The 13,923-nt window shown below is 32.4% G+C and overlaps 1 protein-coding gene across 2 annotated transcripts in view; it reads left to right on the top strand.

The window, feature by feature from the left end:
• Positions 1–13,923, top strand: part of LOC117788765 (Down syndrome cell adhesion molecule-like protein Dscam2) — a 45,288-nt gene that overhangs the window by 21,746 nt on the left and 9,619 nt on the right. For both annotated transcript variants that reach the window (XM_034627627.1, XM_034627628.1), the window contains exons 10-17: positions 3,053–3,180; positions 5,003–5,139; positions 6,593–6,735; positions 7,685–7,846; positions 9,371–9,515; positions 9,617–10,032; positions 10,144–10,297; positions 12,218–12,335. In XM_034627627.1, coding sequence (XP_034483518.1) covers positions 3,053–3,180; positions 5,003–5,139; positions 6,593–6,735; positions 7,685–7,846; positions 9,371–9,515; positions 9,617–10,032; positions 10,144–10,297; positions 12,218–12,335 — 1,403 coding nt within the window. The remainder of the gene's footprint in view (positions 1–3,052; positions 3,181–5,002; positions 5,140–6,592; positions 6,736–7,684; positions 7,847–9,370; positions 9,516–9,616; positions 10,033–10,143; positions 10,298–12,217; positions 12,336–13,923) is intronic.

Genomic DNA, 13,923 nt, shown 5'->3' on the forward strand with positions numbered 1-13,923 from the left:
TAATTTTATTACCAGCACTAAAAATCTAGCCACAGCCACTAAACACACACACACACACACACACATTCAAAACAAGCACATTGTAACATTCAGTTGCCTTGGGGCTACACACACACACAATGAGAGACACCCACACACACACACAAAGAAAGATAGAGGACTGTGGGCAAGTTTAAATTTTTGCGGCATAAATGTCCCAATTCTTTATGTCCAAAAAAATCTTTTTTGAGCAGTGCCGAATTTTTAAAAAAAATATTTATTTACTATATTTTATATTGTTATATTTAATTTTGACGAGTTTTTAAGAATAATGTATATATTATGTTTAAAACCATTTGTCACGAAATTAAATATCAGAAATTTTGGGGAATGAAAACTCTTTGGTCACTAGACTTTTACCTCGTTTACAAATTTTTTTTTATTTTAAATACACAAAAAAAAAAAAATATTTTTATGTATTAAATTTAATATTGTTTGTCACAAAAGTGGATATCAGAAAATTTTGGGGCATGAAAACTCTTTCGTTGATAGACTTTTACCTCGTAAAAATAATTTTTTTTTAGTTTTAAATGTAACAGATAAAAATATATTTTAAATGTTATATTTAATATTATTTATCATAAAATTGGATATCAGAAATATTTGGGCATGGAAACTCTTTCGTCACTCGACTTTTATCTCTTTAAAATATTTATTTTTTTGTGTTTTACATACAAACGACAAAATAAATATTTTGTAGTCCAAAGGAAGTGTCTAAAAAATAAAGTCCCTTTTTAATTGTAATATGTACTATCGAATATTAGAATTTGGAGCGCACAAATCGAAAAATCGCCCATAGTGCAGGCAAAAATGTAAGCTAGACAAATGATAAGGACACATTCGCGCTTTGGCAACGTTTTTGATTTGCTTTTAGGCACAAGCGGAAATTGATTTCGATATATTATTGGCATGCTTAACACACACAAACAAACACACTCACACACAGACTCACACACACACACACACACACACACACACACACACACACGCTTTGGTGTTAAAAGCTTCTGACGCGCAACCAAAAATGTATGAAGCGCCATTAAGCGACCGGAAATGGCAGCAATTGTGTCAACGTTGCCTCTGTGTGTGTGTGTGCGTGTGTGTGTGTGTGTGTGTGTGTGTTGTGTATACGTGTTGTGGCATCCGCAGCAAATAAATATGGCAGCTTATAACTGGCAATGTCGATGCCAAAGATATTTATTTTCGACGCCAAAAAAAAAGAGCGAAAAAGAAATGCACTTGCATTGGTTTTTCGCCGTACCGGAAATTGATACAATTTTCATCAGCTGGATAACATTTGCTTGCTTGTCAAATGCATTTTCCGCTTAGCTGAAGTGAAAGCTCAAGGCAAAGCCAAGTCGAAGAAAATGAAAATGAAAATGCCAAAAGAAATAAACTTTTGCTGCAATAGCATATTTTCAATCTCAATTTGATTGTAAGCAAATGCAGCAAAACTTACAAAACTGAAAGAAATGTCAAATATGAAATGTAAAATATATAAATATAAGTTATGATTAAATTGCGCGCTCAACTGATGCTTATGTATATAAGACTTGGTAAAGCATAAGCTGCTGGCTTATTTATTAGGAAATTTCAAACATGGCTAACTTCGGTTGTGGCCCAAAGCTTTTGTTATAAGCCCTTTCAAACGACACTTCAAGCTGAGCCGAGTTTATAGACCATTCAACGGGCTTAGGAGGTAGCTCTATTGAAGCTAAAATCCTTTGAAATTGTGCTATAGATTTTTCAATCAAAGCATAGTATTTTAAAGAAAGTATTATATTTTTTATAAGGTTGAGGGCGGAGTCTAGATGTGACCCTATGGAAAACCCTATGGTTTAAAATCGAAACCAGAACTCAAAGGGGAAACTTTAATTGTCACAAAATTAATTTAATTTGATTACAGCGTAATTTTAGAGGCCAAACCATAATCAAAATGACTTTCAACTTAAAAATTGGTCTAGTTTTGACAAAGTTATGAAAGTTTGAAGTTGCTTCGACTTTGGAGCCAACAACTTTACAAGTCCAAATTTTTGGCAGATTTGACATGATTTTTTACAAAAAAATGAAACCTCTCAGAATAAAATTTAAAGTGTTGTTTTATACTAATTATGACATAAGAAGTTGATTAAAAGTGAAAACTTGAGTTTTAAAATTTTGAATTTTCGAAATTTCAAAGGGGGGACCCTTAGCATTGAAATCAAACAGCGGCTATGACAGTCGAAAATAATAAAATTTTCCAAATAAATAAAATTTGAATTAAGAATGAATTTAGAAGCCAAACCATGAGTAAAATGACATTTCGCTTGAAAATCGGTTCAGTTTTGACAAAGTTATGGTAGTATGAAGTTAGTCAGACTTTGGATTTGAGAATTTTAAAAGTCAAAATTTTTGTTTAATTTGACATGTTTTTTTGCAGAAAAAAGGAAGTGCTCAGAATCAAGTTTAAAGTGTTGTTTTATACTGATTATGATATAAGGAGTTAATTAAAAATGAAATTTTAAAATTTAAAATTTTTAATTTTTGAAATTCCAAAGGGGGGACCCTTAGCATTGAAATCAAAATCAAGATCTATAGGAAAAACAGTTTTTTAATTAATTGAATTTACAGGCAAAACCATGATAAAAATTACTTTTCGCTTGAAGAACTGTTCAGATTAAATTAAATCTATTTTAAATAAATTAACAATTAAAATCTTTACTTCAGTAATATTTCGTGAACTTTTGAAACTGCTCTCGTTTTTCTAGCAGGTTATACAAATTTTGTGTTACCTTGCTTTGTGGTAGACAGTACACACTCACACACACTCACACACACACACTCACATACACACACACGCGCACCTCAAAACGAGCTCATTAAACAAAATGGCACATAAAGAGTGAGCTTTGTTGCCAAACTTCACAATGGAATGGTTTAGGGAGGGGGAGAAAAAGGGAGAAGAGTATCGAAATGATGCGCAGCTTAAGTGTAACTCTCTGGTAGATTAAAGCACTCTTATCTATCATTTCAGATGCGTCGCCGGAACTGCTTTATTGGTTTTCGGAGCAAACACTGCAGCCGGGTCCAACGGTATCATTGAAATGCGTTGCCACCGGAAATCCACTGCCGCAATTTACATGGTCTTTGGACGGATTTCCGGTAAGTTTGGCTTTGCCACACTCCCACAAACACACACACACACACACACACACAGTTTGGCATCTTGGTAGTGCCAAAAGCGACAGATAGACAGATAGAGAGATAGAGATAGATAGAGATAGATAGAGAGAGATAGAGAGAGAGAGAAGTTGTTGAAGGTGAATTTCACACACACGTGCTGAGCACTTACTTAGCAGCATCATCACCAGCAGGAGCATCACCAGCAAAAGGAGCAGAGGGAGCAGAAGGAGCATCTGCTAAAGAGCGGAAATGCAGGCAGCGTTTCCGTTTCCGTCAACGACGCTTGCTCATACACTCAGAGAAAACAGGGAATACTCAAGTACAAACGAATTCAATGGTTTACTGAGTTCGCAATTCTAAAACTGTGTACGAAAATCTCATTTCAAATACGGTTTTTGCAATTCCGTAAATCTTTAAAAATTCAAAATTTATGGAATACTTTGGGATTATTTTAAGTTTGTGAAAAATCAAAACATGCTAGTTTAAATACAAAAAAATCTCGAACTTATCCCAAAATTTAATAGTTTCTAGTACAAAACTTTGTCTTATTTAAGTCCATTTCAATCTTAAAACAAACTACAAATTTTAGTATTAAAAAAAATGTCAAAATACTGTAGCATAAAAAAAACGTTGTTGTTTCTGGAGATAACTTAACCAAACTCACAGATATTATTATTTTTGGCATGGTCTTAAATATTTTCACTAAGTTTGCTTTAAATCGGACTATTATTTAATATAGCTCTAATAGGAAACTGTAAGATCGATTTATATATTTAACAGTCAGGACAAAGAGTATTAGAAAAATTATCTTATATATTTTCACTACTTTTGATTAAAATCTTACTATTATTATATATCTCTAATAGGAAACTGAAAGATTGATTCATATATTTAACAGTCAGAACAAAAATTTTAGAAATATATTATCTTATATATTCTGACTACTTTTGATTAAAATCGTACTATTATTTTATATAGCTCTAATAGGAAACTGAAAGATTGATTTATATATTTAACAGTCAGGACAAAGATTATTAGAAATATATTATCTAATATTTTTTCACTACTTTTGATTAAAATCAGACTATTATTTTATATAGATCTAATAGGAAACTGTAAGATTGATTTACATCTATTTAATTTATATATGTTAATTTAAAAAATTATGTACACAGCAATTTACAAATCTTAAGAACAAAGCGGTGTAAATTCAAGTATAGATTTACCTAATTTTAGTATGGCAAATTTTTGTGAGTGTACATGCAACGTATATCGTATTGAGTATGCAGCATTTGCTGATGATGTTCAAACTGCTGGATGTACCAAAGAACATGCATAAATGTTTACGAAATCGCGTTGATTTTTTTCTTACCCCCTATCCGCTTTTGCCACACCTCTACCCTCTACCCTCTCGTATTTCCCCCTCTCTCCTTGGCATGCTTAACATGCCGCTGGCATTTGCTTTGCTTTTCTACACTTTCTTACTCTCTCTATTTCTCACTCTGCCCATTTTTCAAGGATTTGTTTCGTTTATTTGCATAAATTTCCATTTTCTTTAGACTCTCACTTCTGCACGTTCTTCAGCCTTGAGCTTTCACCACTCTCCTCTATATCTTTTCTCCCTCCCAAAGCCTAGTGTAAATTTTATGCAACTTCAATCAATTCGATTTACATGAATTTTTCATAGTTTTCTTTTGCTTACACTGCAAACGTGAAAATTCTCGTCTAATTGACACATTTTCTTGTCTCTATTTTATGTTCTCTCTTTTGTAACTATCTTGTGCACTCTTCTCACTTGCAGATACCAGACAGCTCACGGTTTTTAGTGGGTCAATATGTTACCATCCATGACGATGTCATCAGCCATGTGAATATTTCAAATGTCAAGGAGGAGGATGGCGGTGAATACACCTGCACCGCACAGAATGCGATTGGCAAGTGAGTAGCCACAGTTCCATAAATAAAATACACACACACACTCATCCACACACACACTCACCCACACACACACTCACACACACATATGCAGCTGGAAGAATACTCTGATAGGGGCATAAAAAGCATTTCCATGCTAAATCATAAATTTAATTGTAGCTTGGCAGCATAAAAACTAGAACTGTAATGCAACATAGCAGCTGATGTCACTAGCAAATACCCTGTAAATATGGCAGGTATTAAGGCTTAAATCTAAGCTAATTTTTATTCTTTAGTTATCTCAAATTCTAGACTAAGGACTAATCACAATTTGTTAAAATGCCAACAGCTGTCATATCTTTTTGATTAATTTTCGGATTAATGTACATTTTCAATAAATTTTCACTAGAATACAACTAAGTCAAAAGTAAATTAGTCTTCTGAACCTTCTGAAAGTGCAGAAAAACTTTAATCTAAAGGTTAATCCAAAGCTACTCTTGCTCTACAGCATAAAACAACAGCTTAAAGCTCTACAAAGCTTCTATAAGTTACTTGCGTCTCTGATTTATTTAAATAATTAATTATTTTAATATATCTTAATAGTTAATTATTTAAATAAATCTAAATATTTAATTATTAAAATAAATCTAAATAATTAATTATTTGAATAAATAATCAAGGTATCATAAACTCATTTAATTTTTAATATGATATTAGAAGTTATTATCACAATTTTTTTAGGCAATTTTAGTAATTTCAGGAAATTATTTAAATAAATCTAAATAATTAATTATTTAAATAAATCTAAATAATTAATTATTTTAATAAATAATTAAGGTAACATAAACTCATTTAATTTCCACTTTTAAGCAACTTTAGTATTTCGGGAAATTCATAATAATTTATAGATTAATCCATAGTTGGACTTGCTTTGGGGCATAAAAAATTAGCTTAAAGCTCTGCAAAGCATTCCCAAATTGCTTGCTTGACTGATTTGTTGAAATATTTAATTAATTAATTAGATTTATACAAGGCTTGAGTTAAGATTATTTTTATAATATTTCATTAATAAAACTAATTGTTTTATTTAAATAAACAGCTGTATAAGCAGCTGTTCTATAACTTTACTTCTTTCAGTTTGAGCCGCAACTTAGTGGCTTGGCTTAAATACCCTTTAAAGGTTTACCTACAGGGTATTTGCACAATGGAGCCGCATTGTTTGCTGGCAAAAGCGACATAAAATCCAAACAATTTGCCGAGTCAGGCTTTTTAGCAGCGGCAACTGTATACAAATGGTTCCCCTTCGCACACACACACACACACACACATATACACACACACACATATACACACACACACACAGTGACAAAGTCTTGTAATATTTTTTTAGTTTTTGTATGCTGTAACAGAAAGTTGCATGCCCCACTAAACGTTAGTTATGAGTTGTATATGTTTTTTATTTTTTATATCGCCGCAGGGTCTCACATAGCGCTAAAGTGAACATCTATGGATTGCCTTACATACGGGAAATGCCAAAAATAACAGGAATCTCTGGCTCTGATTTGATTGTTAAATGTCCTGTGGCTGGTTATCCCATCGACAAAATACACTGGGAGCGGGGTAAGCAGCAAATATGTTATATATAGTATATATTTAACATATATACGCCATCCATACATGTATATTATTGCTAGCATTTAACATTTAATATTTACTTGTATCTCGCATGTCCATTTATTTGTATTTTCTGCGTTTTTTCCTGCTTTTTTCATTTGTTTACTTTTGCCCCTTGGTCTGTATTTGTTATTAAAAATCTCATGTTTGTTATTGCGCATATCAATGAATATTATTATTAAAAACTACGAAATGAATGCACCACATTTTTTTTCAACCCCTTTTCATTGGATTTTTTTCTGTTTTAAGCGCAATCAATTTGACATTAATACGCGTCTGCCTTAAATATGAGTGTGTTATTGTATTTGTTCCCATAAAACTCAGTTTTTTCGCTTTAAAATTGACTTGAAAAGGCAGCGAAATTTCGTGATTTAATATTTGATAAGATTTTTAAATGACTTAGGTTTTATTTTATTTAAATTGAATATTTTTCAAAGTAAAAAAAAATTTAATTTAAAAAAAGTTTGCATGTTTTGGCTTTTATTTATATACACTGATTTTTAGACGAAATATCTTTTTGAAATAAATTTTCCGTTTGATAAAATATTTTTTTTTTTGTAATTTTTAAATTAAAAATATATTTGCTATTGAAAAATTGCATGTTTTTGTTCAATTTCTATGCAATTAAGTTTAAAAATTATTTCTCAATCTTTTCGTAGAAAATAATATTTTATAAAACTCATAATTTTCATTTTTAATCGATTGCTGTACGCGCCAATAAATCATAAAAGTCAAGAATATAAAAATACGAGTATTGAGCGAGTCATAAATTGCACAAGTTTGTTTTATGCGATTTTTGGCAATTAATTGCGGCAACTTTTCGGCTATTTTCTTGTTCCCATTTTCTCGTTGTTTTTTTTTTTCGCTGCTATTTTTGTGTGAAAATTGTGAAAAGATGGGCAAACGTTGCCCATAAATCGGCGACAGCGGGCCTACAACAATGGCACCTTAATTATCGAGCAGCTGCAGCGACTGGAGGATGCCGGGACGTATACGTGTATGGCTCAAAATAAACAGAAGCAGACTTCTAGGCGCAATGTGGAGATACAAGTGTTGGGTGAGTTGATTGCATTGCGTATACGCAGCGTATGCCGATCGTAATATATTTTTGCCGATATTTAAATTAGAAAGTTCTGGTTGTTGGTGAATGGAAAACTATTCCAATTAGAATGGCAAGCAAACTATGCAGCAAACTGCGGCAAGCAACAGCAGCAACTATTTCCAGCTGCCAGCACTTTTAATGCACATGCAACAAGGGGCAGAGTGGGGGGTGGAAGAGGATGCACAGACGGATGCTGAGGGGAGTGGAGAGTGGAGTAGGCGTGCCACAATAAAGTCATTGACTTTTGTGTCTCTGCTGCATCTCTCTCTCTCTCACTCTCGCTCTCTCGCTCGCTCTTTTATTATAAATTTTGCTGTGCAGCTGTTATCAGTGTGGCAGCTGTTGTTGCTAAGCCGCATTGATGTGCCTGCTTGCCACGCCCACTGCCCCACCAGCCGCCTTCTGCCTAATACCTTATGCCAGCTTGCCAGCCTGGTTTGATGATAATCATGCTGGCTTAAGCCAACTTGGCAATTGTGATGAGTTTTGTTTTGTTTCGTTTCATTTCGTTTGGTGTTTTTGGCGGCATGTTGCAAGCACTTTTAGCCTTGCCACATATCATTCAACAGTCAAATAGGGATGGTCAAAAAATGTATCAATATTGATATCAGCAAAAATATTACATAGAAAATTTATATAAATAAGTTATATTATAAAATAAAACAAACTCAATAGACCGCTGTACTTTTTTTAAGTACGGGGTCTAATTAATATTAATTAATATTTATAATTATTTTTTAAATCTAATATTGTGTAGACTAATTAAAGAAAACTACACTGATAAAAAAGATCGGTTGGTTATTCTTCGGTCGAATAGAATTGAGTAAAAAACAAAGTTTTTCTTATCAGTTTTAAAAGAACAAGTTTAACTAAAAAACATTTTACTTGAAAAAAAGCAAGCACATAAAGTAAAGCTTTTTAAAATAGCAAAATTAGCTTAAAATTTTACTTAATAAATATTTTTTTTACAGAACTAAGAATTTTTTTTAAATGAGTAGAAAACAAAGATTTTTTATTAGTGCAGAACGAACCGTTTTAATTTTGTCTAAAAATAGAAGCTCGTTTCTAAATGATATAAAATTTTTTAACAATGCAAAAATATCTTTAAAAAAAATTTTTTTCAGCTATAGTTTAAATAAATCGATTTTGTCTATATATTAAATATAACTTAATTTTTTTTTCACTAAACTATGAAGCTTTTTTTTATAAAAAATTTACAAAGATATTTTTATTTGTATAAAAGCGACAATTTTGACAAAGAAGCCATTTTGTTAAATATAAAAAATTCACTGAAAATATAATATTTTCAACGAACAAAAATTTCGCTAAAAATTATTGTTCTATATATCAAATTATAGATCGTTTAAGCATACATATTAAATACCATTTTGTTCTTAGACTAAATATCGTTTCTCTGTATCGATATTCTTATATTGATGTCCATCTCTAAGCTCATCGTACAATATTCATCATTTACAGTGCCGCCAAAAATCATGCCCATTCAGGCCATGACGAATATGCTGCGCGAGGGAATGCGAGCGGCCATATCCTGTCAGATCCTTGAGGGTGATTTACCGGTCAGCTTTCGCTGGGAGCGCAATGGCAAACCGCTCATAGGCACCGGGTGAGCTGAGAGCGACAGATTCCAATTAATGCCACAATTCCGCAGTATTAACTTGTCTCTCTCTCTTTCTCTCTCTCTCTGTCTCTCTCTGTGGCATACAGCAATGAGGTTATACGCCGCCTGGATGAATATTCGGCCAGTTTGGTCATCGAACACATTGCCTCGGATCATTCCGGCAACTATACGTGCATTGCCAGCAATGTGGCGGGCACGGAGAGATTTACAGTGCCGCTGACTGTGAATGTGCCACCCAAATGGATATTGGAGCCAAAGGATTCGAGTGCACAGTCCGGCACCGATGTCCTGCTGCATTGCCAATCCGCTGGCTATCCAAAACCGACCATCACATGGAAAAAGGCCATCGGACCGACGCCGGGGGAGTACAAGGATTTTCTATATGAGCCCACCGTTCAACTATTTCCCAATGGCACCATCTACTTCAAGAAGATCAGCAAGGAGTCCCAGGGACATTTTCTGTGCGAGGCCAAAAACAATATTGGCTCCGGTGTCAGCAATGGTGTGTATTCGGTCGCTCTCTCTCTCTATCTCTGTCGCTTTGAATACAGTTATTAATGCCACAAGCCATGTCTCTTCTCTCTTTCTCCACCTTCTTCTTCTGCTCTTACAGTGCCCGCACATTTCCCAACGAAAACGAAACAAATCTCGGTGGCCAAAGGCAAACAGGTCCATGTGCAGTGCAATGTTCAGGGCGACAATCCAATTGACTTCAAATGGAAGATACAGGCAACGCAACAGTATCTTGACGAGTCGCTGGATTCACGGTAAGTCCACCTGCCCCAATCCTGCCTCTATTACACTCTCTATATGTCTGACTATACACTCCACGGCACTTGCCTAGAAACACTTGCATTTCAATGGAAAAACATTTTTTACATTTCACATTTTTTATTTTATTTAACAATTAATACATTTTTTTATGTATATTCTTCCTCATTTGTTGACAAAGCCTTAAATATTTATTACTCAGAATTAAAAACCCGATTATATGAGTTTACTTAGAAAAATTCACTACAGAAATTATATTTTTCTTGTCTTAATTTTTCCAACAGTCATAATCTAAAAAAAAATAACGTTGTGTTAGAGAAAAAAAGTCTTAAAAAATTCCCAAATATTAATTTTACTACTAACTATACAATTCAATACTATATGAGCGATTTTATATGTTATTCCATGTTTCCTCAGTCTAACACTTAGACTTTTCAGTCTTACACTTCTCAGTCTAACACTTTTCAATAACTAAAAACATTTCGATTTCTAAAGTTTAAGATCCATAAAATTTTTTAATTACTTAACTAGTTTGTTTTATATATATTTAAAACAATATGTATAGAAATATTGCCTAAAAAATAACTTATAACTATCTAATTGATATTAGATAATCAATTGCAAATATTCTTTAAACGTTTCCCGGTAATTTTACTAATAGAAAGCGTAATTTATCAAATTGTAGTGAGTGTTGAAAAAAAGAGAATCTTTAAAGATACCAAACATAATTTTTATAGTTTTAAAAACTCAGCTAAAAAAGAATTAAGTGTACAAAATAATATTTCTTGTCTAGCTAAGTTTTTAAAACTATAAAAATTATATTTGGTATACTTAAAGAATATTTTCTTTAGTTTTATTATTTACTCCAACAAGAAATATTATTTTAACATGCAAATCAATTTTTTATTTATGATATTTATATATGTGAATACTTTTTTGTTGCTTTTTATTTAAACACAAAATTTTGTTTAAATTTTCATGTGAACCAAATGTGTTTCTATTCAAATGCCTTGGGGTGTATATAACTGTTGAAATCAATTCCAAGTCGATTGCATGTTGCAAATTGCTTTTAATTAAAACAGCTGTGCAAATAGTCAAGTGAGCGGGCTGAAAAGGGGGGCGTGGCAAATCCTAGCTGATGCTTAGCTCCCCAGACTGCATTCAATTTGCCAGTCAAGGCAATCAGTTTTACAGTTATGCCAAAAAAAAAAAAAAAATAAAAATACTAATATTTTGTATATGCCACGCAAAAGTTATCAAGGTTTTTTTCAATTGCAATTTTCTATTTTGGGTAGTAGTAAAAGCTGCTCGAGTTGTATTTTATTTGTTTGTGTGCCAAATACTAAATAGTATTTTAGTATTTAAGTATTTTCCACTTGTAAGTATTTTAATGTATGTGTATTTTCGGCTTTCTCTTCCCCTCTCTCTTTCGCACTTTCTCTGCGCTGGCCAAAAAACAAACTGAATGCAACACGCGTTTTATTTATTTTTGCCATTTGCTCACACACATACACACACGTACTTCACTTGTGTGTTTGTGTGTGTTGGCCTCGTTCGTCTTCGTCTTTGTCAACAAACTACAACTACAACAACAACAACTACAACAACAACAACTGCTGCTGCTGCAACGTGAAAAACATTGTTATAAAATTGCATTGCGTCGCTCACGTTGCGCAAACACGTATCCGTATCTACGTATCTACGTATCCACGTATCCACGTATCTGTATCCGTAAACGCAAACGTATTCGTATTCTCGTATTCCCCGTATTCTCGTATTCGTATCCGTATCTCGACATCGCCATCGTCGTTTTGCATGTCGACGTGTGTGTATCTTGTATCTCTTAAATGCATTTACTTGCATATAAATCACACACTCACACACACACACACACACACACACACACACACTCACAGCTACACAATAAGAGATCAAGTGCTCGACGACGGCATGGTCTCCGAATTGGGCATTTCGCACACATATCGCCAGGATACTGGCATTTATATCTGTCAGGCCAACAATGCATTTGGACAGGTAAGAGCATGCTGACACTTTTCTACCACAACACAAAACACACACACACAGATACAAACACACACACAAATACAGACACACACACAAATACAGCACTTTTACCAGGGCGGCAGAAAAACATGAAATTTAAGACATAAGTTCAAAAGATATTTAGCATATTTCCAAAAATAAGCTTAACTAACGATATAGGAAATTCAATTAATTTACTAATAAGAAAAATCGCTGTGTAAGAGAAATACGAGTTCGAAAAACAGCAAATAGAGCTTATATAAAACTTAAAGATACTTTTGCTAGCCAAATCTGTTTAATATTCAAGTAAAAAAATCAATGAAACTACATTTCTAGCTGGCGTTTCTAAACAAAAACAAATTGAAACTAAAGTAAAAATTTTTTAAAACTTCAATTTATAAGGTAGCAAGTATCAAGTTCGTACGTCAAACCGTTTGGCCTGTACAATGCTAAATCAGTCAGTCAGTTGGACAAAGTATTTCATGAAGAGAGAATATAAAACTTAATTTAAATAAAATGGATTAAATTTTTGTACTTTTGATACAAATGTTGAGTGATCATAAGAAAACAAGAAAATTATTAAATTTCAATAAATTTATTAAATAAATATAAATTTAAAATTAATTTTAAAAAAATGCTTTAAGTCAGACTAATTTATGCATAAAATTTGGTCAGTTTAAATGCTTCAAATCAGACTAACTTATCCAATGTTGAGTGATCATAAGAAAAAAAGAATATTTTTAAATTTTAATAAATTAAATAAATAAATATAAACTTAAATTTTATTTTAAAAAATGCTTCAAATCAGACTAATTTATGCAAAATATTTGATCAGTTTAAATTCTTCAAATCAGACTAATTTATCCAATGTTGAGTGACCATAAGAAATAAAGAAAATTTTTAAATTTTAATAAATTAAATAAATAAATATAGACTTAAATTTAATTTTAAAAAATGCTTCAAATCAGACTAATTTATTCAAAAGATTTGGTCAGTTTAAAGATTTTAAATGAAAAATATATGAACATTTAAAAAAAACTTTAAATTTTGCTGTGTTCTTAAACAATTCAAATAATATGTTAATTTAGTAAAATATATAAAAAATATTTTTAAATTGTAACTGTAGCTAAATTAAGTTGTCTAAAATTATACATATTCCTGGGATTTATTTAAAAGCGCTTTTAGCTGTTAATTGGGAATTATATTGTATGCAATAAGCAGTTAAATCATTTGCTTAAGCTTAAACTTAATTGTAGAGAGTAAATGCAATTTATCAAGCTTAAAGCTTAAGAAATGCAGTTCGATGTTGCTAATTGAAGCAGTGTTAAAGAGTCACCATCCATAACTGTGATCGATCACCAACACACATGCCAAGCCCTGTATTACACACACACACACACACACAGAGAGAAACAAATAAACTCACACATAAACAGACTTCCTTGCCGTATGTTGGCAAGTTGTTAACGGGCGTGACGGTTTTTGGCCCAAACGAATGACGCCTTATTGCCGCCCCAGCTGGCAACAGTTGTTAACCCTAATTTATGGCAATTTGAATTGGCCAACAGCAACTGACGCT

This window comes from Drosophila innubila, assembly GCF_004354385.1.
Source record: "Drosophila innubila isolate TH190305 chromosome 3L unlocalized genomic scaffold, UK_Dinn_1.0 0_D_3L, whole genome shotgun sequence".
NCBI classification, from domain to species: domain Eukaryota; kingdom Metazoa; phylum Arthropoda; class Insecta; order Diptera; family Drosophilidae; genus Drosophila; species Drosophila innubila.